Genomic DNA, 26,427 nt, shown 5'->3' on the forward strand with positions numbered 1-26,427 from the left:
ATTGCAAACGATAAGAGGTACAACTGTTCGCATATGTTTTACGTTAATCGGTAATCTATCAACTCGTAATTCACTTTATTAACTGAAAGCACGGAATGATAATATCGTTTCTACTTCAAAGACTTTGCCGCTAGGTGTTATTAACAAATAAAACAGGAATAATCTTAATTTTGTTCCTATAACTTTAAAATGCAGTCCACAGTGTTCTTTCCGCATAAATCCCGAAATGCAGTTCGAAAACAAGATGAATAAATCTTTAAACGATCGGAATACATTTGCATTACTCTTCCGGCGTTTTCAGTAGAAAAAGAGAATTGTATTATTTACACGTTTCGAGATCCGCAGAGATAAAAATTCTACGTATTTGTCGCTGCGTTGTAAATTCAAATTCACATCGCCACAACCTTCGCTTTCTTTGTGATCTTTCGTTACTATTCTCACCTCGATTTATATGAATTGTAACAGAAGAAAATAAAGCTTCGTTAAAAACACAAAAATCTCATCTTCGATATCTGAAGATGACGCAGATAGTTTGTGACAGACAGCGACGTGTGTGAACTAAATAGTTCGTACTAATGAAAACATGTGCACACATACCTATAAAGCTCGTTCTGCTTTAGTAGTTTCGAAGCAAAATATCCACCACGCGATATATCTATTTAAAATACACGTCACGTTTATATTTGATGAAATAAAACAGTTTTAGGGGACCGACAATATTATTCCATGACTCTTTCTATAGAACATTACAATATGTATGATGCGTGTGTTTGCGGGCGTGTGTGCTGTGTGTGTGTGTGTGTGTGTGTGTGTGCGGCAATACTTCTCTTTAACTGGCATCGGCGTGTTTTCACGTTCAAGTGATTCCATTCGTTGCCTGGCATTAGTGTTTTCACGTCTGGACAATAGAAAAAATATTGACCAACACGTATGATTCAAGGAGCACGGTAAATTCTGGAAACATATCCAGGCGAGTGCTAACTATAACATAAATTTCATCAGCTTGTTGACTGGCATTGACGTGTTTTTACGTTCACTCTGCTAAACATATCGCTCCAACTACTACAGATGCACCAAAATGCACACCGGGAAAGGAACCCCTTCCTACGTACCCACGTTCTGACTCAGGCGATGCGTAGACTGGATGCGCATGAAACTATTATGCCGTCAATTGCTTGATGGAGACAGAGATCGGCGGGCTTAAGCTACGCTGATGGAGGGGGAAACATCTACAGAAGCGGTGGTAATGTGTACGTGACTGACGCAGGCGCAGTTTATGCGCGCGTAACCACCGCTCCTATAGGTGTTTCCCCCTCCATCAGCGTAGCTTAAGCCCGCCGATCCCTGGATGTAAATAGCCGTGTAGCGGTCGCGAATGACAGCGATGACAGCGAGTGACAAGGTGAATACGAAATGATAACAAACATTCAGTTGTTATTATCTTATTTTATACTAGCGTCCCCTGTGTCGACTTCGCCCGAGATATTAGCGTGACTGCTTCATGTTTATTAGAATTAATATCTTTTAAGGAAATTAAGTATTTTGAAAAAAGGTTAATTTCTTCATAATATTACGGAAAAGATAACGTTCTCTCCTTTGGGAGATTTACTTTCCCTCCAGCGCAGCATATACCAGGCGCTTCTTCGTTCCATGTTAATAACGCGTTTTTTAGACATGCTACATAGCCTACGTTCGACCTAGAGTATCCAGCAATAACGTGTTAAAAATTGAGGAAGATCGGTTCAATAGGTCATGAGTTTTGCGCGAACATAAAAATCGGCTCTCTCTTTATATATGTAATAGTATAAATGGCGTTCCTTACTTTTTGTAACACTTTTAACGTCTTGACGTAATATTATTGTTGTCACAATAGTAAATTTATGGAACCGAGGTATTATTCAAGCTCAGAAAATAAAGATATTATTTTCTATCAAAGGAGGAAGTTTCGAATTTCCTTACAACACTTGAATAAACGCATTATGCCTCAAAGAAAAGAAGACCATTGTAAAAAGTTATCATAGTCGACATATTAAATCCTCATTTGTACTTTTCAACTAATATTCCCAAATTTCAATTACTAAATGATCCAATATTTGTACAACTAATTGTTAATTATTAAAAGGGTAGTGTAAACTTTGGTTATACCTACTACCTCTGTACGACTACACACAATTTCAAACTGTATATACGATGTACAAACTGTGATTGTATAGTTGCACAGAGCATACACGGAAAATGGTCTGCACCGTTCCAACGGTTTTTCCGTGTCACATCTCAATCATTTGTAAAGTAAGTATAGGGTTATCCATTTAACTCACAATCAGAACCCGCGCGCACAAGAACAGATGGCTTTAATCCTAGTTTCGAATTTACCGCCTTCGGCCATTTAGTTGGATTACTTCTGTGTAAAGGATGCTATTACGCACTGACAAAATAATACATTGGTGTCACCCTCTGACCGTCTTTTTGGTTCATGGGCTTCACGATTCGTGAATCACTTGGCTTCACGTCCTATCACAAACTGTTAGCCTATCACGTGAGTGCGTGAATCACGTTTCCTCCAGGCATATATGCTCCGTGCTCCGTGCTCCGTCCCCTTCAGTCCCCTTCAGTAACTTCAGGCTCCTTTATTTGATCAAACGTCTCAAATTTTAAAACGTAGTTAGCCTCACAATTGCAAACACAAGGTAACATAAATGCTAGAAACATAATTTGAATGGCCAGTATATTAAAGATTGTAATATTTAGGTCGGTATATTAGTAAGATACGTTTAACATATAGACAATTAACTTTACTACTCGGCTTCGCCCGAAATTTAGATTCTGATTTTATAAAAAAAAAATTTATTTTAGTTTTTTTGGTGAAAATAGTCACATATATCTGGATTAGCCAGGCATAATGAGCCGAGGCACATTTCGTGACCCCCGAGTTTACCGTTCGAAAGTTTTTAGGCGACAGATAAACACACAAACTTACGAAACACTTTATGCTTTATAGTATAAGATTACAGTAACTACATCGATATAAAGTTTCGACAAAAAGATAATAATATTGTACTAAATGCAAACATGGAAAACGTACAAGAAAGACGATCAAACGCGATTCATGGAAATATTTATCAGTTAAAGATATTGATGCTATTTTTATGGCGTGGAATCTCCCAGCAATGTTCTTTTCGTTTAGGTACAGAAATAAAGGAAGCAAATAAGTTTGATGATTTAGTATTTGAATACATTGAAGGTGGTAAAAAAGTGTATCGCCTTTTGCAAGCTAAACACAAGTTAGATGAATCAAAAAAGATTACAGTAAAGAATTTATTAGCACAACCTAAGGGTGATTATAGTTTAATAAAGTACTTCTTTTCTTATCAAGATTCTAAGGAACAAGAGCTATTTAAAAATGGAACAATAAAAGATATTATTATTTGTACTAATATAGGTTTTAATTTCGATGACTTGGAAAAGGCAGAGATTAAGGTAGAGAGGATAATAGGTAAAGACGATATTTTAGATATAGAGTGTGGCGGAAAGCAGCCAGTACGTTATAGATTCAATCAAGACGTTATTATCTTATTAAAACCAAAATTACAAGCCTATAATGTAGTTGAATTACCAAAAAAGCAAATCACATATTCCGATGATGAGATAAAAGACTTTTTAAATCATCTTGTGTTTGCAATAAATCAGCCTAATGAAGAAGAGTTAGGTCAGATTATTAAAGAGGAAATAGGTAAAGAATTTGATTTTATTACAACCGAAAATGTATATAATAAGTTCGTTTTAAAAATGTTGGCATGGTTGCAAGGTAAAAAGAGTAGCCCATTTATATCTCACGAAGAAGGGAAAGAGTTCTTTGATAAAGTAAAAATAGGCTTTCCTATTTGGTTTAATATGAAAGATCCAGTAAAGTCGTTTAGTGGTAGGATTCGGGAACTAGATAATTTGCACATACTATTACAAGGTCCAGATACAGCAGGAACTTCGCCACTGGTTTCCATAATTGGTCTTGGAGGAGTAGGTAAAAGTGAGTTAGCTAGAAAGTATATCAATCAATACACTGCAGACTATGATAATAAAGTGATATGGATAAATGCTGAAAGTTATCAAGATCTCGCAGAATCTTTTCGTAGATTAAGTTGCGATGTATTGAGAATTAGCACGAAAAATGTGAACAATGAAGAGAAGGAAATGAGTTCCATAGTTGAAGATGTATATAAGTTCTTTTCTCGTGGAAAGAGTCTTTTTGTTTTTGATAATGCTGAGAAATACAAAAGTCAAAATGACTTCGATCGTGGTATAGATCAATTTTTACCAAGTTTATCGCCCACTTATAATAGGCCTCATGTTTTAATAACTTCTCGTAACCAGAAATGGCCAAAAAATATAAAAGTGTTACAATTGGATGTATTTAGCGAAGAAGAGGCAATGGAGTTCATTAAACTATCTCTCAATCTAGAAAATGTTGGACAGAATGAAGATATTAAGGAGTTGGCAGGGCAGTTACATTTCCTTCCATTAGCGCTGCAACAAGCAGTTGCATATATAAGAGTTTATGACAAAAAATTGAGACATGTAGGGGCGAAGTTTGAAATTAGGGATTACCTAGTGAGGTATAATGAAAAGACCAATGAAGTTCTCGATTTTGAGTTTCCAGAAGATAGCGAGAATGATTATACCAGAACAGTATTTACAACTTGGAATGTTACTTTAGATATGATAGAACATAAAGAAGGTGGGAATGATGCTTTAGAGATTTTATATATCGTATCTTACTTAGCTCCTGAAGGTATACCCACAGATATGTTTTCCAATTTAATAAAGAACATAGAAAAATTAGCATCTGCTGTTGAATTACTAGAGCAATATTCCATGGTTAATTCAGAGCACGCAATGGTTAATGTACACAGGCTGGTACAGCAAGTAATAAGAATACATTTGCAAAAGCAAAACCAGGAACAAGAGATTTTGATAAAAGCTCTACAGCTATTTAATAGAGGTAATATTACATCAGGAAATATTAATCATGCGCTATCTGTTTGGAATTATTCAAATAAGTATAAGGAACTAGTAAAAAAGTTTTTGCCCCTCTCAAGTTATATTAGCTGTGCACTTATGAGTAGCGCGAGGTTCGGGGACGCGTATTTATTTGGAGAAAATATATTACAGCTAATTCATATTCTACCACCAGAGTATAGTGTTCTGCAAGGTTTTTGCTCGACACTAAACAATATAGGGATGGCACTTCTGGAGCAGGGTAAATATGATATTGCCTTGAAAACTCTTCAAGATGCTTTGAATTTCGAAAACAAAATTTTTGGGCTAAATAGCTGCGAATCGATAGTAACAAAAATTAATATATCTAACGTGTTGATTGCACAAAGTAAATATAACGAAGCTTTAAAGTGTTCCCAAGAAGTGCTGGATGTTTGGAAAGACACATTAGGAAATGATCATCCCAAAATCTTGTCAGTCAAACATGACATAGCTGTAATACTGCTTTACAAGGGTGAACATAACAAAGCTTTACGGATTCTTCAAGACATATATGTTCTTCAAGAGGCTACATTAGGTGCAAATGATTCAGAAACTTTAAAAACGAAGGCTGGCATTGCTGGTGTGCTTTATAAACAAAGCAGATACGATGAAAGTTTACAAATTTTGCAAGAAATATTCAATGAATCTACTTTGGAAAAAAATCATCCTATTACTATAAAATTACGGAGGAATATAGCTGGAATACTTTTTTCGCAAGGCAAATTCAGTGATGCTCTGGGGACTTACCAAAGTGTACTAAATGCTGAGAAAAGTATTTTTGGAGAAGATCATCCTGATGTTTTATGTACTCGTCGTCATATAGCTGAAGCACTGCGAGAGCTAGGGGAGTATGACAGAGCGCTAGAAATATGTCAAGATGTTTTTGAAAAACAGATAAATATTTTGGCTCCCGACAATATTCATATCATACATACACAAAACACTAAAGCAGGTATACTTAATGAGCAAATGAAGTATAGCGATGCTTTAACAATTTATCACGATGTATTAAAACGCATGAAAGTTATTTTAGGAGATAGCCACCCTGATACGGTTAAAGTAAGAAATTGCATTGCTGTAATATATTCAAAACAAGGGAAATCCGATAAGGCATTTCAACATTATGCAGAGATACTTAGCATTCAAAAACAAAACTTAGGAGAAAATCACTTAGACACCTTAATTACAAAAAAAAACATGGGTATGCTTTTTTATAACAAAAACGAGGGCGGCAAAGCTTTGCAAATCTTCCAAGAGGTTCTTAATGTGTTACAAACGATGTTCCCTAATTATCCTCAAACGTTCCAGACAAAAAATAATATAGCACTGGTATTACAAGATCAGGGGAAGCACGATGAAGCTTTGAGAATTTTTAGAGAGGTAGCACATTTTCAAGAAATTACTTTTGGAAAGGAGTATCCCGAACTTATAGATACAAAGAATAACATAGCTACGATACTTTTAAAGCAGGGAAAATACAATGAAGCCTTAAGGGTTTTCCAGGAAGTCCTTGCGAAGTGTAACCAATTATACGGGTATGAACATCTAGAGACTATAAGAATTCGTGATCTTGTGGAACAGTTGTCAAAGATAATTAATAATCGATTAACTGATGCAGACGATTCTAATATGAATATCCCACCGAATTTTACAGATTTAGGAAGAAATGTTAATAATAGGGATAATCATGGTAGAACAAAACTACATTACGCTGTTGATAGTGACAATATAAATACAGTAAAAATTTTAATACAAAACGGCGGTGATGTTACTCAAGCTAGTAATAAGGGCAATACACCGCTACACATTGCTGTTTCCAAGGGTAACAAAGAAATGATGGAACTTTTGTTACAACATGCGCGTCCTGAAAAATTGACCAATTTTATTAATGCTAAAACCACTACCGGCGGTAGCACTTCTCTCCACGTAGCAGCTAAGAATGGTTCTGCCGCGATTGTCAATTCTTTACTGAGACATGGTGCAACTTGGAACATTAAAAACTACAAAAATGAAACACCTGTTTGCGTTTCCAGCGACCAAAATGTTACTAACTTCTTGGAATTAATTGAAAGACTATTTTCGTATGCAGAAAGTGGTAATGTTGCAATTATCAGTAGCCTAAAAGCAGTAAATCCTGACCAGTTTCTAGCTGCAACGGGAGCTCGTAATGATCAGGGGAATACGTTATTGCAAGTTGCTGTATCGAATAAACACAAGAACGTCGCGAGGAAATTGGTAGAAATGTTAAAAAAGTGAGATAAAAGTTCATGTTATATCAATATAGAAATGGTGTGCCTATAGGAATTCAAATCATGCAATGATAATGCCAAAATTTTAATGTACCTAGTTGAATATTATATTTTGCTATGTAGAAGTAAATTAGCATTTTAAGGATTATAATTTTTATTTGTAGCACTGTGATATGGGGGTACTGCTTTGCACTGAAATTTTCTTAGTTTTCAAGTTTCTTAAATCCCAAGTATTTTATAAGTGTGTAATGGACGTGACCGTCTGTAAAGAACACGTGGGATTTTCATTCCTGTTACCTGATGCATTTGCCATCCAATAGAATGACTTTGATGGTAATCCATCAGAGATGGGTGGAAAACAGGCACATACCACCGTTTTATGATTTCTTCACACTACATTGCAGGGCCGAGTTAATGATGCAAACACACGAAAGTTTATGCATACATATGTGGCATGTGCCTGCTTGCCACAGAGCACCTCAATTGTACGATATAATTGTAAGTATAAAATTAGAAGTCGATCAAACAAAAGTAGATCGCTACGCGCGTTAAGTTTTTCTTAATTTTAAGGAGTTCTTCTGCACGAGTAATTATCATTACCATGAACTCATTGATGTTCACTCCAAACAGTCAGGCAATGTTGGCATCAGATAACAATAAACGAAACAATTTAACAGAGTATAGCTTGCACATATACTGTCAAATTAAAAAAAAACTGTAGAAGAAAGGAAAATATAAATTATTTTTATGTATACGCTACTCAACATTTTAAATTACAATTTTATTGTATTAACCGTTTGTATTGCATTAAACGGTAGCCACATGCATCTATCGTCATCACAAAGATTTGCATGATACAAAGTATGAGTGAGAAGATTATTTGCGAATATGTAAAGGTTTCCGAGTGTGATTGATGCGACAGATCAGTTCATTGTCTTTAATTGGAAACGTTTCTGCGACTTAAGGACTTGCTCGTGATACACAGCAACTGTAGTAATTATAACTGTGATTGTAATTCATTGGCGGGGAGCAAGTTCACAAGGATTTAGCCAATTAACGAGTCAGCAGCGAAGGAAATGTTGAAAGCACCGCGTTTGTCATCCTCGAGTGTTCCATTGATTCTATCACATTAGTATCCGCATAGAGCACAATTTCTATACAGATTTAGCGTTTGTATACAACACAAAACTGCGAGTTGGCGGTTCTCTTGACGATACGGATCTCAAAAAGAGTATTACAGCTGCATTACAGCACGAAGACATCTCATCTGAGAAGAAAATAGCCACGGAGTACGAATCACAGCTACGGTATTAGAAAACGGAATAACCATGAGACATTATGAAGAATAATAATATGTCCTAGCCTGGCAAACTAACGACTATCCCACATAAACGAGCACTACCCTGGTAGTTTCGGCTTCGTTTAAGAGATCGCCATGCAAATCTCTTAGCAGAGTATGTTATGGAAAATAATGCCGAATGGTTTCGTTTGGAACCTGAGTGGAGGTGAATCCTTCGAGTTACGTTTCATCATCAGCCCAGCACAGCAAGTAGAAGAAACTCTGAAGTCTTTACCGATTATCTTTATCAGAAGGTACTCCTAGCGTGTGGAGTACTCATTGCAGAAGACCAACTGGTAGATATCATAGACTATATAAATATGATATCATTTTGAGGGACCTATGCATGCTGTCGCATTCGGTTTGAAAGGGAACATTCGAGGTGCGTTTGAAATGTAATGAGATTGTGTTTTTTACTTGAAAACTTTGACCACTACAAAAACAAAAGTGCATCGAGCTGGTAACTGTATACCCACTCTACCTACAGAGCAAGTTTCAACTCACTAGTTTGAACGGAAAGATATTTATTAAACTGAAAGCGAATCCCACGAAAACGTACGGAAAAGCTAAAAATGCTTTTGATAATGACTATTTAACTCGTGCCCAAGCCTTTCGTTGGCATAAGGTGTTTTGAAAAGGACGGGAAACGATGGAAGATCAGCCTCGGCCTGGGCGCCAGTCTCCACAGGGAATTTGTGATCCCGGGTATAGCAGAATCAGACATTTTATCTTGACACTCTGGCCCATTCGAGTTTGACCGGAAATTTCGGGCAATTGGATCCTGCATCGCGAAAATGCGCCTGCACATTCAGCGTTAGTTTGTGAATTTGTCATGAAAAAGTTCATTTCTTTGATACTGCAGCCCCCTTATTCACCTGATCTGTCACTCTGTCACTTCTTCCTGCTCCTGAAACTAAAACTGAATGACCAAGGCTATCATTCTCGTAGCGACGACAATAACCAAAAGGCTGTAACCGACGTTACGAAGAGTCTCCCAAAAGATCACTTCTGATCCTGCTACGAAGAGTGGAAAACTCACTGGCGCAAATGTATTATGTCCGAGGGATGTTACTTCGAAGGGGACTGCATTGTTTGTGACAATTAGATACGAAATTTTTAAGAGATATAGTCATTACTTTGCTGATGCATATTTCATAAGATTGAGGGAGAAAGTACAGCAAGTTTATGGAGATATTGGACCAACCAACTGGCATCAACAATTTGTAAACATGGAATGTAACACCCGTTTTTTCGTAACCCCTTATCCCTCTGATTAACATTCGTTTCCATTCTTTTCATTATGACTCTACTCTCCTACTTTATTTATTTGTTTCCTTCGTGAGCAAATACGTAGCCGAACCCCCACCCTTAGAGCTCTAAGAAAGTCATAATGAGGGAGCCGGAACGGAATAGAAACGAGAATGAAATACTTTTCCAGATTAGAAACGAAATGAAAATCTTAACCCTATTGCAGGAGTGAAATCGATATAACCGAAATAAAAAATCTGGTTAATAACGTTATTATTTTGTTTTCGATGCGCACTTTATGTTAAAAAATTTAAATTTAGCGCGCCCCCCATTTTCATCAAGAATCTATTTGTACTTAAATATGAACAGTCGATACCAACATTCTGTGATTTCGGGATTTTATTTTGTGTAATCTATTTTTTTAAACAATTTATATTGTTCGAGGATTTCGGGTGCAACCCGTGTCCAAGGGGGTGATATTCCCAACGTATCGCCAGCATTGCAGCTAGCTTGGCTCAGTATCAGTATCAGTGCCTCCTCAGACCCTTGGCGAAGATGGCGAAACGTTGAGAATCTTACCCTTCTGGACACGGCTTACACCCGAAAGCCTCAAAACTCTATTTTTTATAATACATAATATATATAATATTTTATAATATAATTACCAAATGCAATAAAATTGTTAAATATATGTTTGAGTTTTTTTTTATAAATGAAATAACCGATTTGGAGCCAAAGTTGCTTTTTGCTCCAATGGAAACGAAATAGTTTTCAGCAAGAACGGTATTCCCGGAAACGAAATTATGGTAAATATTGACAAAAGGGGACCCAGCCCCAATGACGTTGACCTTGTCATATGTTGTCAATGTCAACATTCTGAACAACTTTTCTCAATACATGTGACCGTCGCTCGGCTGTAGTTTTCGAGATATTCGCTAAAAACTGTGATCGGTAGTTGGTTTGGCTTAAATAATTTAGCGGCCTCCCGTGGGGAGGGGACAAACTGGACAGCAGTGATGCCCGAGCTTCGAACATTTTAGGATGGTCTCTTTCAAATTAACGTCGCAAAGAGCTGTGGGGAATTTCCAGGCCCAGGTAAGCGAGCCGCGCGCTCCGCTTTTATGATCGGTTTACCACTCGCACCCCAGATTACTGTAATGAGGTTTGAAAACAATGTCGACTAGTCTCGTACCCGTCTTAATTTAAAAAATTTTAGCTACGACAGGGTTGACCGCGGCGCTATACGAAGCGATTTTTCGCCCCCTGCGTGTGAAAGCCACAATAATGGCGCATCGTTCCAAAAAATGACATTAACGATAAATGGTTAAAACATTCACACACAAAAATTGTAGAACAAAATTCAAATACCGCTACAATCAAAGACGTGTCCCATTAGTTACCCCTTACGTCCGATCTATGCATATACTGCATTCAGGATAAATTTATAAAAAAAAAACCAGAACAATAGACTCCGAGGTCCGCAAAGCTACTACATAATTGAATAAAAATGTAATTTCTCAATTTATGAAAGTAATGATACAGAAACAACTATCCTATTGTTTATCAACGCCATGAATTTTAAAAAGAACATTAAATACAGTATCAAATAAACAGTTTGCAAAAGCTTTTCACAACAATTATGGTTAAAAAATTGATAAAAGAAAAATTAAGTAAACGTAAAATATTTTAAATTATCCATCATTAAGAGGGAATAATTTTTCTTCATTTTTCGGCGCAAATTGCATTCCAATATCTTTTATAGTTCAAAAGTTATACGAAAAAGGCCCCAAATTCTTCAACCTGAGCCGGGAAATTTCAAATAGCTCTTTGCGACGTTAATTTGAAAGAGATCATCCTAAATTTTTCGAAGTTCGGGCATCACTGCTGTCCTGCAGTCGCTGGCAACCCTCCGAACTCCGGACCGGTGAATGGTTGTGTAGTGGAATGCATTCGTGAGGCGGTGTTGCCATTTTCGTCTTTACACGCGCGCATAAGTTTATGTTGCATGGTTCGATAGAAACTGCGAAAATAAATAGAACCGCAATGGGTTACAAGTAAATATGCATCGTTTTAAACAGTGAAAGATTAACAAAACTATTTGTTGTAATTTTTGTCATTATTATATATTCCGACCAAGTGCATTTTTTTTCAAAACGACGAATCACGTCACTTAGCAAACTAATCCTTCTAGCTTCTAACAAAAACTCGAGTCGTTTGGATTAATTTTAAAAAAGTTATGCGATTTTAAAGAGTGTACGTTTATGGCTGTGAGCCACTGTATAGCACTATCTATGACCCATCCTATATAGCATCTGCACTTTACAGTTGCTCTGACGTAAGTACAAAAGTGCAAGAAAGTAATAAGGAAATATGAAGCATCTAACGTTTAAGAAATATGATGTTTTTATCTTTCGTTCATATTACTTATTATTTTTTCATAAATTCAAACACAGGGATATTCAAGGATATAGTCAGATATACTTCATTTTACATCGTAATTTCATACAATTATATTTAATACATAAATAAATATTGAAACTTGTAAATTGTAGTCATATATTTAAAGCAAAAGTACTTAAATGTTAAACAATATACATGTTTGTTATTTTTAATCATGTTTTATAACAATTATATCCCATCTCAGACAAAAACATTATTATTATCTGTATTATTGCTTCTATTAACTGTTGATTACTATTTATAGAAAGAATGAAATCACGAAGTGTATATATATGTTTTGCTACAAGAAGATCACGTACACGTTGTGTCAGTTTTTCTCTTTCTTTTGGAGTGGCCTCACAAAGTATATATGGTACAGATTGCAAAGTTCCACGTGACAAATACCCAGCTACACAACTGCTGATTACACCTCCTCAAAATAGAAACTTTTTCATTATGTATATTTTACACGTTAAATACACATTATAACAAAGTAATTAACACCAGTGATGATTACCAGCTGTAAGTCCCATAGGTCCACCAAGGATGCCAGAAATAATTGTTGTTCCTCCAACTATAGCCCCATATTTAATTGCACTACTAACGGAGGCTTTCATTTGTTGAACAGATTTAAGGTTTATAATTTCTTCAAACAATCTGTCTGTTGATAAAGCCATAGTATTTACATTGTATATTGAAAAGAATTTAAACGAATTTTAGTAACAGTGTGTAATATTTTTTATAAACAGTTATCGATATAAATATTTCCGTGCTTAACGTTCAGGTTCTGATTCGTTTTGACTCGTTTTGACTCATTTTAACTCGGACTGCACTTGAATTGACTCGAACTAGTTAGAAGTTAGAACAGAGTGACAGCACTATTGGGATCTGACATCCGTCACCGTGACATCTGGTGGCGGAAAGTAGAAGCGCTCGTTGGGTACACATCAATCCCTGCCTGTTCTCCTGCCGTTGCATTTTCAAAAAACTACATTATCGCATATACAACACATGTATTTTTTACCCATATCGGCGCTATCTTGGCTAGGCCCTGCCCCCATGTCAGATCTCAATTATTTGATAGCGAATTCGGTACCTCGCACTGACTCTGCACTGGTGCCAGAAAATGACTTGGATTGGTTGTTTCTGATAGAAACGAAGATAGCTCTAACCAATCTAAGTTATTTTTTGGCACCAGTGCAGAGTTAGTGCGAGGTATCGAATTTGCTGAGTGATTCGATCACGTTGTTCCCAATGGGAAAGAAGGGGGAAGATGACTGCAACTTTTTCCCACCCGTGACGCCACCAGCGCACGTGTAAAACATTATGAGCGGTATTCACAGTCTCTACCCAGATAGCACACGTCGTCTAGAAACCGTCTTTACGACGTCTTCAGACGTCTTAAGAGTATCGTCTTAAGCATGCGGCATCCTCTACTAATCTAATAGACTAGTAAAGGATGCCGAATGCTTAAGACGATCTTACAATTAGTCTTAAGCGACGACTGTGAATACCGCCCTTACATGTGTAATAGACAGGTGTTCCAACTCTGTACCTTTTACCCCAGCGATTTTGTGTGCCGATTTCTGTTTAGTTCCCCTGGCCACCGCGAGAGGTGTCGCTAAAACCTTAGCAACTAATAAACAGAAGAACAATTAATTATAAACATTAATAACTCACTTCATTCATTCTTCATTCATTCGATAAATTATAAAGTCGAGCGCAAACAGGCATACCACAACACAAACACGAAACCCCACAACAACTTACAACAGCCACGAAATCTGCCGGTCGCCAGAAGAACTAGGATGAAAAAGTCACACATTCTGGACAGGAGTCGGAACACCTGTCTATTACACCGTGCTGGTGGCCGAGAATTGCTTGCTTGCACTCCGTGTACTGGTTTATACGTCAAAATGGCTGAGCTAATTGCGTTACCGTTAAAGAAACCGTCTGATGTAGATGTCATCAAACCACTTACAAACGTAATTAAATCAACTTATAATAGTGCGGATAATCCGAAGGATTATACAGAGGCAATAGCTGATTTTAGTAAATTAAGAAACAATGCTTTATGGCGAGCTTTCGAGAAGTACGAAAGTTCTTTGGAGGTTATATACAGGTATGAGTCATCTTTATCTATTTAACGAGAGAACATCTCGAACTGACAGTCACCGATTTTGATGAAATTTGCGTAAAAAGTAGTTAACGTAATTACTTGTACTACCCTATTAGTGGTTTCTTAGGTGTAATCTGGAAAAGGCACTAAGTGCCGGAATATTTTTGGAACTCGGAAATCGGGTACCATTTCATTTAATGTTTATACAAATGTAACAGGTATACATTACTGCAATAAATTTTATATTTTCCTTAACCACGGTAAATGACTCATCGGGAGAAAAAAAAAGAAACTTCTTCCCTTCATAAATAATTAGGATATAGATCGATTTATTCAAACATACCCTGGTGGCCGAATATTTTCGTTACTCGATGTATGTTCATATATATTTGCCTGTGAAAACTATGCAATTAAAAAACGTGCATCCACAGGGGGATGCAAAAGGGGCAGTTGCCCCCCCTTGACTTTTGTGAAAAAATTGCTTATTTTTAGAAACTGATCTTTATTAAGTTTATACTAAAAAAGTGAATATTTCTAAATTTCAGATTTAAATTTTTAATTAAATCGGCACTACAAAATCAGTTAAAAAAAGAAAACGGGCTACTTGTTTTTTCATTAGTATATTTTTCTTTACCGCCGCCCCAAAGTTGCTCCCTCCTGGAAAAAAGTCTACGGACACCCTTGTTACAAAATACAGATAAACTGAAACTTTGCTTTTCGCATTATAAAGAAAGTTATACTTGAAATATCCATGTGTGTATTTTGTGCAAGATAGAGCCCTTGAGTGAGAACTACTTTTCACGTAAATTTCATCAAAATCTATGACTGCCCCTTTGGGATGCTACCTCGTAAATATTATTTTATTGATAATTACAATAATTTTATAGAAAGTATACAGTTCTATGTATATTTATTTATTGTTACAAAGTTTTAAATTCTAGTAGCGTTCTCTAGGTTCAGTTTACTGACACAGCTTTTATTGCAATAGATTAGATCAGAATTCTAAGTTAATGATTGCAGAGTAAAATGATGTTAACTCTTTGCCTAGCATTAGCATATTTTCATATTGAGATGATTCCTCAGAAGTAAAATGAATGTATGAACCCATACCCCGAATGTTTGCTTTTTTGCACTGTGCAGATGACTCTTGAAGTCGTTTAAGGGGGAGGCCAACCTAAAGGAGCCAAACAGCATGTTTCTTTGGGAATTTTTTCTAGAAAAACCGATAAACTGGTATTATTATCAGGGACCCGGAACGGAACAGAAACGAAAATGATAAACGAAAAGAACGAAATATTTTTCGGGAACAGAAACAGAATCGAAACGAAATTCTTAACCCTGTTGCAGGGGTGAAAGCGATATAACCGAAATAAAAAATCTGACTAATAACGTTCCGTACACTTCAGGTTAAAAAATTTATTTTAAATTGAGCGCGCCCCTTATTTTTAAGGGACGCGCTCGATTTAAATTTTAAGATGAAAACATCATGTTTCGTGTCGGTAAAAAAAGGGGTCTGAACCCTGATAGGGCTGGCTGCGGTGCTGGGAGGGGCGTGGGAGTCTTGCCCTCGTGGGCATGGCTTGCAACCGAAAGCATCAAAACTCTAAATTCTTTTCATAAGACATAATATATAATATTCTATAATACATAATTATAACGTATAATATTTTATAATATAAGTACCAAAGGCAATAAAATTGTTGAAATAAGTTTATACGAGTTTTTTTATAAATGAAATAACCGGTTCGGAACAAAATTTGTTTTTCGTTCTGATGGAAACAAAATATTTTTCAGCTGGAACGATATTAACCGAAACGAAATTATTATTATCGGAGCTGAACCGAAACAAAACGAAAAAAAAACATTTCGTTCCAGGTCCCTGATTATTATACATTAGTCTATTGGAAGCAGTACATCTTACGGATATTTCAGTATTTTTTGTGGTAAAAAGTATTGAAAGGTTTGTGAGTTACAGGCGATGCCCGAGATGTCCTTTTTCATAGACACTTTGCGGTAATAACCATAGTTCGGTGCAGGATCATCCAAAATTGAAAATTCGTTTTTTTTTAGATAATATATGAAACTATCTAGGCGCTATCAGGCCTGATTCTGGAAAAATTATTTTGAGACAAAATGTTGGCTGTGCAAAGTTGAAGCATCGATATTTGGCAAAAAATTGCTTGTCTTTTGAATGTAAAAAAATCTAGGCAAAAAAAGAAAAGCTCCCGATGGTGCTTAGATTTTTAATCCTAAAATAAGTCTGTAAAGCGTCGAGTAAATCGGTTCATTAATTTTTGAGTTATGTGGGTCGCCGACTTTGAAAACATGATTTTGAGGAAAACGCGTTTAATGTTTTGGGTCTGAGCGCTACACCGAGGAGTACCTACTTACTTACGCGCTTATAACTGTGTCAATTTTGGTCGGATTAACTTGACACTGTCAGGGAATATTTTCAAGATGTACTTCAAGATAACATAAAAATCGAAAAATCGATTTTTCGGAAATTTCTATGTAGGCCTTTCCACTTAACACCACTGCTAATTACAAGCGTGGCTATAAAATTGAAAACATTTTTTTCTGTGGGCAGCTGTGTGTATTGAGAGACCTGAAAGATTGAAATGACCTTCGATATATCTCCCTGCTAGTCAAAGAGTTAATGAATCTTATAATTGATATTGTATACTGTGTAGAGCAGTGATGAGCAACCCGCGGCCCGCGGGCCGCATTTGGCCCGCCAGCCGCTGACCTGCGGCCCGTTTGAAAATTTGCGTATATCTTTTGAACTTGTAAAGATATCAGAATGAATTTTGCGCCAAAAAATAGGATAAAATTATCCCTTTCTAATGTTGTATAATTATAATTTGCGTGTGAGCAACTGTTCTCGAGAATAAAAATTTTAAAAAGTGATCGACGTAATCGACTCGCTGACGAATGATTAAATAATTGTATTAGTGTAGCAGTTTCGAATATCGCACCCAATATTGAGAAGCTCGTTTATGAGAAACGGAAGCAAGTATCTCATTAAGTAAATTTCAATAGTTATTTAATTTCATTTAATTAGAAAAATATACGTACATATACCAGTTTATATTATAATATGTAGGTAGGTATATATTACTGTGTATATATTACTAATAAACAGTAAATCAAATTTAAAAAAAAAAGTTTTATTGCAAATCAATGTCAGAAATAACAAATTCACCCCATAAATTAAAATTCTTTGATTAGTATATTTATGTATTTAATATTGTAGCCCGCATAGAGTAGTAGGTTTCCACTTGTGGCCCACTTCTGACCAAAGGTTGCTCACCACTGTTGTAGAGTCTGTTACAAGTAGTGTAAAACATAATAAACAAGAATGTATAATTGTCTTTGTAGCTACTATGACCAGTTGTGTGCATTGGAGAGCAAAATACCTGCCCATGAATTACAAATACCCTTTAAGTGGAAAGACGCATTTGATCGCACTATATTTGGTGGAAAGCTTAGTTTAAGTAAGATCCATAATGTATTGCATGAATACATTTTCTTTTATGCTGTCTTATTTTAAATTATTTCTATGAGGCGATGTAGATTTTGATCTTGAACTGACAAGAGTAATAAGTAGCTAATAGATAAGATAAAGCCATTATCGATTACATCAATATTTCTGTTTTTAAAATATTACAAGTTATAGTATAAGATGTAATATGAAATTATTATAATATAGAGATATCATAATCGTAATGTTATTTCATACTTTTAGCAATTAGTACATTGGCATACGAGAAAGTTTGTGTATTATTCAATATTGCTGCTTTGCAAAGTTCGGTTGCAGCATCACAATCGTTAGAAAGTGATGAAGGATTGAAATTGGCTGCTAAGTTATTCCAGGTTGGTATTTCAACGTAATTAAGGCAATTATATATAATAATGTAGCGTAAAGTTATAAACATATATATTTGCTGTTATAAAAATTACAGCAATCCGCTGGTATCTTTAATTACCTTAAAGGAAATGTCATGATGGCTATTCAGCAAGAGCCAACACCTGATATTAGTCCAGAGACGTTGGGCGCATTATCGGCATTAATGCTTGCTCAAGCTCAGGAGATATTTGTATATAAAGCAATTCACGATGCGATGAAAGATGGGATTGTTGCTAAATTAGCTGCACAAGCCGAGGAATTATATGCGGACGCATTAAGCGCGTTTCAGAAGGAGATTTTTAGAGCATTTTGGGACAAAGAATGGATTCCTCTGGTATGTATATGTTGCAATAAAAGTGTGAACATACAGGGAGACCAATAGTGCCATAAATATTTTTATTATAATGTATCAGCAAATGCATACACTTACAGTTAGTAAAAAAAAGTATTTGGACGCTTTTTAAAATCTCATAACTTTTTTAGAATTGGTCCGAACAACATGAGTTTTTTCAGAAGCTAGAAGGATTAGTTTGCTAAGTGACATGTTTCGTCGATTTGAAAAAAAATGCATTTGATCGGAATAGCAAAAAAAAAATAGTAACGGTCGTTTTTTTAAACTTTTTTTTGTAAGCCTGTAATGAAAATTCAAAAATACCCGTTTCGTAGTTTGAAGTAAGTTATATAGATGTCTAAAATTTCATTAAAATCGGTTAATGTTGCTCTGAGCTATAAACGCTTAAAGATTGCAGAATAAGTTCGAAAATCGCGAAATCAGCGATTTTCGACCTTATTCTGCGATCTTTACTACTTTTTTGCTATTCCGATCAAATGCATTTTTTTTTTCAAATCGACGAAACACGTCGCTTAGCAAATTAATTTTTCTAGTTTCTAAAAGAAAAACTCATGTCGTTTGGACCAATTTTAAAAAAGTGATGCGATTTTAAAAAGCGTCCAAATACTTTTTTTGTTAACTGTACATATCGTTCATTTGCTGCAACAACGACATAACTAAAAATTCACGATTTTTGGGGAAACGAGTTCAAAAGTTTTAGACAACCGTTTTTTCTATACTAATAACTCAAAAACTGCAATTTTTTAGTTGTGTTGTTGTTGCAGCAAATGAGCGATATAATCAATACGTACATGTATTTCCTAGTAGTAGTGAATGTGACACAGTATAGTGAAGGCTTTTGTTAATATTTCAAGAATGTGTATACATTTACTGGAATTTCCATTTTTACTAGAATGTAATATAAAATTTTATTTACATGAAGCATTTATGAAATTCACAGGGTGTCCTAACTTAAACGACCACCCGAAATATGTCGGTTGTTTTTACTAATATAGAAAAATTTGTAACGAAGGTACAAGGGTGAAACATATTACGGTTTGCATATACAGTAAAGCGTCAATTATCCAAACTGCTTGGGACGGAGGTGGTTCGGAAATCCGAATTGTTCGGAAATCCGAATTGTTCGGATAATCAAACAGTTCGGAGAATGAAGCATGCATGTACTCACCCAGTTTATAACTGTAGGAATTACACCTAAAATTACTTATTAAATACAAAAGTACCACTGCTGTAATTTGAACTGTAATTGATCAGTTGGTACCGCTACAGTAGTTCGAAGAAGTGGTGAGGATAGCGATGATGCAGCACTGGTTCGGGTAATCGACGGTTCGTATAATTGACGCTTTACTGTATTAAGTTTGAGGAAATATTTAAGTCTAGATCATACTGTTTTAAATTTCAACATCATCGTTCCGCCCGTGGACATTTTCGCGTATCATTAAATATAAGTGTGATGTTTCGGGTGGTCAGCTGGTCACCCTGTATATGTCGTGTAGTAATATTTAATGCATTAATACAGATAGCAGGGAAGCAAGCTGGCTATCGGGCAATGACTGAATTTTATCAGTCACTAGTGTGTAAAAATAATAAAGCAGTCGGGGAAGAAATTGCTAGATTGGAGGTATGCTTTATTTAATACACAAAAAATTGATATAACTGGCGTTACAGTAACCAATACTTTAAGAATAATTTGATTATGTTCTTAGCATGCTGTGAAGCTATTCCAAGCAGCGCAACAGCGCTCAAATAAACCGAATATATTTCAAGAATATGTAAACCGAGCTCAAAGAAATCTTGTAGAAGTGAAAAAAGATAACGATTTTATTTACCATGAAAGAATACCAGATATCAAATCTTTGGAACCTATTGGGAAAGCTAATGTTGCAAAATTATTACCATTACCTGAGCATTTCAGCTCCAATTTTAAAGGTCTGATGTACATACATAATAATACATTGATATACAGGGTAATTAATAAATTCACGGAAGTATTTCACACAGTGAATTTACGCACTAAACTAAGCAAAAAATGTTATATGAATATTAGAGTGATATTTGGCTATAGATAACGATTTTTTGGGGCCGTAACCCCAAGAAATTTTCCCATCCATAAAAAAAATATGTACTATTAGCGCGCGGAAAGAAGACTCCTGGTGGGCGGTGCAGTCCGCCGCTAGCTCCGCCTGAACCTCCGTCTGTTACATTGTAGTAAGTAGATGTCGTCGATTCCGCCAATAACAAAAATACGTGTGCCCTGTATTTATGAGTGTGCACCAATCAGTGACAAAAACCAATCGTCACAGCGGCGAACTGCATCGCCCGTGACCGCCCGCCAGGAGTCTTCTTTCCGCGCGCTAATAGTATTTGTAAAAGATGGGCTCGATCGGATGACGGGAGAACGTGCTCTAAGAGCCCCGAAGTTTAACATGTACAATTTCGAATACTGAATATTCGATCTGCTGTAAGTCAGAAGCTGTGCTCTGCACGACCTGCGTTCACGTAATATTTCCTGCAGCTTCCTAGTGCATAGATTTATACTGTGACGTACATAATGCCGGGCATTTATGAATCTTCCTGGATTTTCATTAACCCTTTCGCTAGCGTAATTCGACTATAGTCGAACGCCGCCACATTGCACTCTGATACTCAGCAATGTTCTCCGAGAAAAATGAAAAACTGAAAATTAAAAAGTTTTTTTTATTGATGTAAAATTGACACTTTTCAAGAATCGTCTGAAAAATTAAATACACAGCGGGAGGGTTAAATATATAAGAAAGCTGTAAATGTAGTGGTCAGTGTTTATATACGCCTTATATTTCTAGACCTGTTTGCTGATTTATTGCCCGTTAATGTGCATCAAGCTTTATCATCTTATGGAGTTCGTTGCAATGAATTGGTTAATGCAGACATTTCAAAGCTACGTGAAATGACACAAGTCCTAAATAGGTACAGCAATCATTTAAATATTCGCGTAAATACTTAATTGTAACCAAATATTTAATAATCACGTGTTTAGCGTTTTGGCAAGCTTGAACTTGCCAGCGGCAATTGAAGATACGAGTGGAACTGAGTTACCTCAATCTTTACTGGAGAAAGCTCGATATGTAAGAGATGGTGGTGGTATACAGGCTTTGGAAAGTGCTATGAAAGAATTACCAGATCTTTTGCAACGAAATAAGGAACTTTTGGATGAGGTATATAAATTTACAAATCATAATCACTTTGCGACACAACTGTATACAGCTGTGTAATACAAATTTAAATATTGTTCTATCTGCAGTGCGATAGAATGCTTCAAGAGGAACGCGAATCTGACGATCAGTTAAGAGAGCAATTCAAGGATCGCTGGACAAGAATATCTAGCACTCGCTTGACAGAGCAATTCACTGTTAATCTACGGAAATATCGCGAAATCATCAATAATGCTGTAACAGCTGATAAGGTAAACATAGGAAAAGTAATTTTACAGGAACGTGTACAGTATTTTAAAAATGGAGATTATAATATATAGGAAGTGCGCGCGAAGTACGAAAATCATCAAGAAGGTATGAAAACTTTAAGTTTGCAAGAGAGCGACCTGATTAACGCCGTGCCAACTGGGTCCGCAGTTCAGGAGAGTAATACCGTTACACAACTGAGGAAATTCATGGAAGATGTAAGTGCTTTGTATAAATGTACAAATTCCGTCCATTTTGCCTGATACTAATCTTCTTTCTAAGGTTGAAACGTTAAAAGCAGAACGCGATGCTATAGAAAGCGAACTAAAATCTGCCAATACCGATATGAAAGCTACATTCCTAGCAGCGCTTGCTAAAGACGGTGCAATCGACGAGCCGAATTTATCCGCAGAAAATATAGGGAAAATTTATGGACCCGTGCAGAAGGAAATGAGAGACAGTGCTGCTCGACAAGAGCAGTTGATTGCTGAAATTCAAGTGCATACATTTTTTCTTTTAATATACAAGCATGATATACACAATTTCGATGATACTGATAGAACAAATAATTGCAGAGGTGTCACGCAGCGTTTACAGCCGAACAATCTGGCAGTGGAAGTTCACGAGAGGCGGTGTTGTGTAAACTGGCAGCTGCTCATGACTCATTTAAAGAATTAAAAAGCAATTTAAACGAAGGCGTGAAGTTTTACAATGATTTAACGCAGGTAATGTATCGAGGATGATGTCATCATAAATTATATTACGTTTGCATTGAGTAATTCTCTGTTCGCAGTTGCTGGTATTATTTCAAAACAAAATATCAGATTTCTGTTTTGCTCGAAAAACCGAGAAAGAGGAACTGCTAAAAGATTTAACAACAAATTTGAGTCATACTGGTCCAGCGACAACTCCCAACATTCCGTCTCATCATGGTGGTACGAATACTGTTTCATAATTAATGTGTGTCTCGTATATTTATCTTAAAAAAAAAATTATATTTAGGACCACCAGGGCAAAGTCAACCCAGAATGGATCAAAGTGGATCATCGCAATTGCCATACCCTACCCAATTTCAAGGTGCAATGCCTGTGCCGTACGGAGCTGGTCCCACTACGCCGTATCCTACATATATTCCTCCTCCCATGCCTACAACGTATAATCCGTACGCAACAATGCCTTATCCGACGCAAGGTAACTCGAAAATGCGTTATCATTCGTGAACTTGCTACTGCATTCCCTCTATAGGTTCGGTGTTCATCCTCGTTGTATGCTTGGGAGTTATCCGTACCCCCTACTTTTTGCTGAACAAGCGATTCGCATTATTTAGACGGGAGCAATAAGTTCGGGCGCAATATGAGTCATCTACTAATGAAAAGTAAAAGTATTTTTAGAATGTGTCATTAAGCTTTTATGGAAGTATTACCCACGATACTGAGTACAAACACGTCTTTATTCGAACTATTTTTAATTATACGTGATGTGTATAGAGGCTAGGGCTGGGACTATTTGTCGAATTTTTCGGTATTCGAATATTCGAATACTTCAGTTGCTCAATTATTTGGCGAATTTAATTCGAATATCCAAGTATTCGAATACTTAAATATTCGAATAGTATGGTGTGAATCAAATTCTTTAGTTTCATTTTTTTACAAGCTTTTATTTAGTTTCAGTTGTGAGTTCGTTAGTTTGTTAGGGTAAAATCTTGTAAGTTAATTTTTACCCATTTCAACATATCCGATCGATTTAAAACTTTGCACACATACATAGTTCCGATGACAATACAATATTTTCACTAAAAAACATGAAATACTTTATAGTAATTTTTTTTTATAAAAATAAGCTTTTATTAAAATGTACTAAAAAGGAACCAATAATTTTGACACCGGCCCAAGTGACTGCCTGAGAAGAATTCCCCCATATGACTAAAAATAAACGCGTGAAAATATTGTATTGTCATCGGAACTACGTATGTGTGCAAAGTTTCAAGCCGATCGGATATGTGAAGTGAGTCAAAATTAGCTTACAAGATTTCACCCTGACAAACTAATAACAAACTCATAACTGAAACTAAATAAAAGCTTGTAAAAAAATGAACCTGAAGAATTTGATTTATAATTCACACGATACTATTCGAATACTGAAATATTCGAATAATAACATTCGAATACTCAAATAGTCGAAGTTAATTCGTAGCATTTCTCACAAAAACATTTAACACGCATTTATCTTCATCGGTCAAAATCCCTATTAACGGGGTGAAATCAACCCTCAACGGGATTGATGGAAGAACATAGTTCGTAAAAGTGATTATACATACCTAGGGACTTCGTTTTGCACAAAGTGCGAGAAAAATTCAAGTATAATAACTTTTATTAAGGAAAGCAAAAATCAAAATTCCTATTCAGCCGTATATTTTATTTAGGTACATGGTTTTCATACATAAATACGAAGAAAAATAGATTAACATTTGAACAAAAAAGTGCTACTTCTTAGTGTATTATTTAAAGAAATATTTTTTTCGGGAAACTGTTTACGTAAATGGATTCCTTATCCAAAAATACACAGCTATGACATGTAAACCGTTTTTCTAGCTCTAATAGTTTCTGAGATCTTCGACCAACTGATTTCCCCCCTTCAATATAGACGTTGTCCGATAAAAGGAATGCGTGTTGAATATTTTTGTGGGAATTACTTTTCACGTAAGTTTCATTAAAATCGGCGATTGTAACGTCGAATGATTTAACCGAAGATGTAACCAAGCATGAGATGATGAAGTGCTGGATAGGCAACGTCCTTTCTATTGATCGTGCAATGGACCTGATCATTGAGCTTATATAGAGGGAATATTGACTAAAATGAATGTTATATTTATTTTATATTTTTAGGGACGTATAATCCGTATCAAGGTATAGTTCCGAATTATGGTGGATTTGCGACTTTGCCACGTTATGGTGGTAATCCTCCTCCTCCTCCTGCAGGACACAATCCATTCTAACAAGTTGACTACTGATCTTTTGTACACTGTGATTACAAATGTAACCACACGATTTTGCGAAATTAAGGAGGAAAAGCTTATCTGCAATAATACTGCAAAAGTTAAGATGAAATATATTCCAAAGCATTTTAAAGTGTCTGGATATCAAACAGTGAAGAATAATATTGAAAATCTTAATTGTTAATTATATTTCATGCAGTTGAATTTTGATACAAGACGTATCAATGCGTGATATATGTTAAGCTTTAAATAATGCTTCATGAAAAGGAAAGATTTACATATACAATGCTACCACAGTTTATAAATATATTTTGTAACATAATATATTAGTGATTATAATACCTACAAATTGCAATCACAAATTATTGTTATGCGTTGTAACCTTTTTTGCATTTGTAGATATATGTACAACTTCATACGTTAATAATATTTTAGCACAAAACTTTATTCATAATTGAAGAGCTTATTTCCAAAACGTCTTAAATCCAAGGAACAGAAAGCTGAGAAAATCGCAATTTTCTTACAATTATTTAAAACTTATTTTTTTGCAACGAAGTATGTTAATACATTTTGTAAGTCATCCTACTTATTCACAAAAATCTGGGATCTACATATATTAACGACACAATCAAATAAGCAATTATGGAAATAAGACGTTTTGGGCATTGCAGAAGGAGATAAGACGTGCTAAAAATAAATTATTGGATATTGAAATAATTAAAACATAATATGTCGCATTAACCCTGTTTTAATTATTTAATGTATTAGAAATTCCTTAAAAAAGGATCGCTAATTTAACTCAGGGTTGACTAACTGGTGGCTCGCGAGTCACCGGGGGCACCTCCGCCTTGCTGCCACACTGAACGGCCCCCTCCATATCTCCCAGACTCTGACGATCGCAGTCGATTCCTCCGTCTTTCCTTCTCTTTTTGACTGCGATCGTCAAAGTTTGGTCGGTATGGAGGGGGGCTGGGCAGCGTGGCAGCAAGGCGGAGGTGCCCCCGGTGACTCGCGAGCCACCAGTTAGTCAACCCTGATTTAACTATTACTATATTAATATAGTAATAGTTAAATCAGGGTTAACTAACTTTTTAATTAACTGGTATCGTCTATTATTATCATAATATTGTCTGCTATATCAGATCAAGACAGCAGACGCGGGCTCTATTCGATACAGCACTGTGTACAGGGTGTTCACTAATAGTGGATTCGGTACGTCGCACTGACTCTGCACTGGTGCCTGAAAATGACTTGGATTGGTTGATTCTTAATAGAGCTAGCTTCGTTTCTATACTCTTGATTTTCGTC

The 26,427-nt window shown here is 35.9% G+C and overlaps 3 protein-coding genes and 1 long non-coding RNA gene across 8 annotated transcripts in view; 2 read left to right on the forward strand and 2 right to left on the reverse strand.

The window, feature by feature from the left end:
* Nucleotides 1-26,427, reverse strand: part of LOC143371513 (transmembrane and ubiquitin-like domain-containing protein 1) — a 66,771-nt gene that overhangs the window by 4,972 nt on the left and 35,372 nt on the right. The window contains exons 1-2 of one of the 5 annotated variants that reach the window (XM_076816751.1): nt 824-1,068; nt 598-655 (exon numbers count right to left, since the gene is read on the reverse strand). The exons of 1 other annotated variant lie outside the window; for it this stretch is intronic. Coding sequence is in view for 1 of the 4 variants with exons in the window: in XM_076816749.1 (XP_076672864.1) it covers nt 824-884 (61 nt within the window). In the remaining 3 variants the exon portion in view is untranslated. 3 more of the 5 variants (XM_076816749.1, XM_076816750.1, XM_076816752.1) reach the window with 3 other exon arrangements.
* Nucleotides 2,606-10,561, forward strand: LOC143371117 (uncharacterized). Its single transcript, XM_076816000.1, has one exon. The coding sequence runs from the start codon at nt 3,070-3,072 to the stop codon at nt 7,288-7,290; it is 4,221 nt and encodes a 1,406-aa protein (XP_076672115.1). The 5' UTR covers nt 2,606-3,069; the 3' UTR covers nt 7,291-10,561.
* Nucleotides 12,410-13,269, reverse strand: LOC143371776 (uncharacterized). The gene is made up of 2 exons (XR_013086121.1): nt 12,827-13,269; nt 12,410-12,742 (listed from the first exon to the last, which is right to left on the reverse strand). It is a non-coding gene; the product is annotated as an uncharacterized LOC143371776 (long non-coding RNA).
* Alix (programmed cell death 6-interacting protein-like protein AliX) lies at nt 14,177-25,860 on the forward strand. The gene is made up of 15 exons (XM_076816731.1): nt 14,177-14,431; nt 17,807-17,922; nt 18,174-18,301; nt 18,391-18,669; nt 20,207-20,308; nt 20,394-20,616; nt 21,510-21,633; nt 21,704-21,881; nt 21,968-22,129; nt 22,199-22,342; nt 22,407-22,622; nt 22,700-22,849; nt 22,918-23,059; nt 23,127-23,315; nt 25,010-25,860. The coding sequence occupies exons 1-15, from the start codon at nt 14,226-14,228 to the stop codon at nt 25,117-25,119; spliced, it is 2,469 nt and encodes an 822-aa protein (XP_076672846.1). The 5' UTR covers nt 14,177-14,225; the 3' UTR covers nt 25,120-25,860.

The sequence above is a fragment of the Andrena cerasifolii genome, chromosome 7 (assembly GCF_050908995.1).
Source record: "Andrena cerasifolii isolate SP2316 chromosome 7, iyAndCera1_principal, whole genome shotgun sequence".
NCBI classification, from domain to species: Eukaryota; Metazoa; Arthropoda; class Insecta; order Hymenoptera; family Andrenidae; genus Andrena; species Andrena cerasifolii.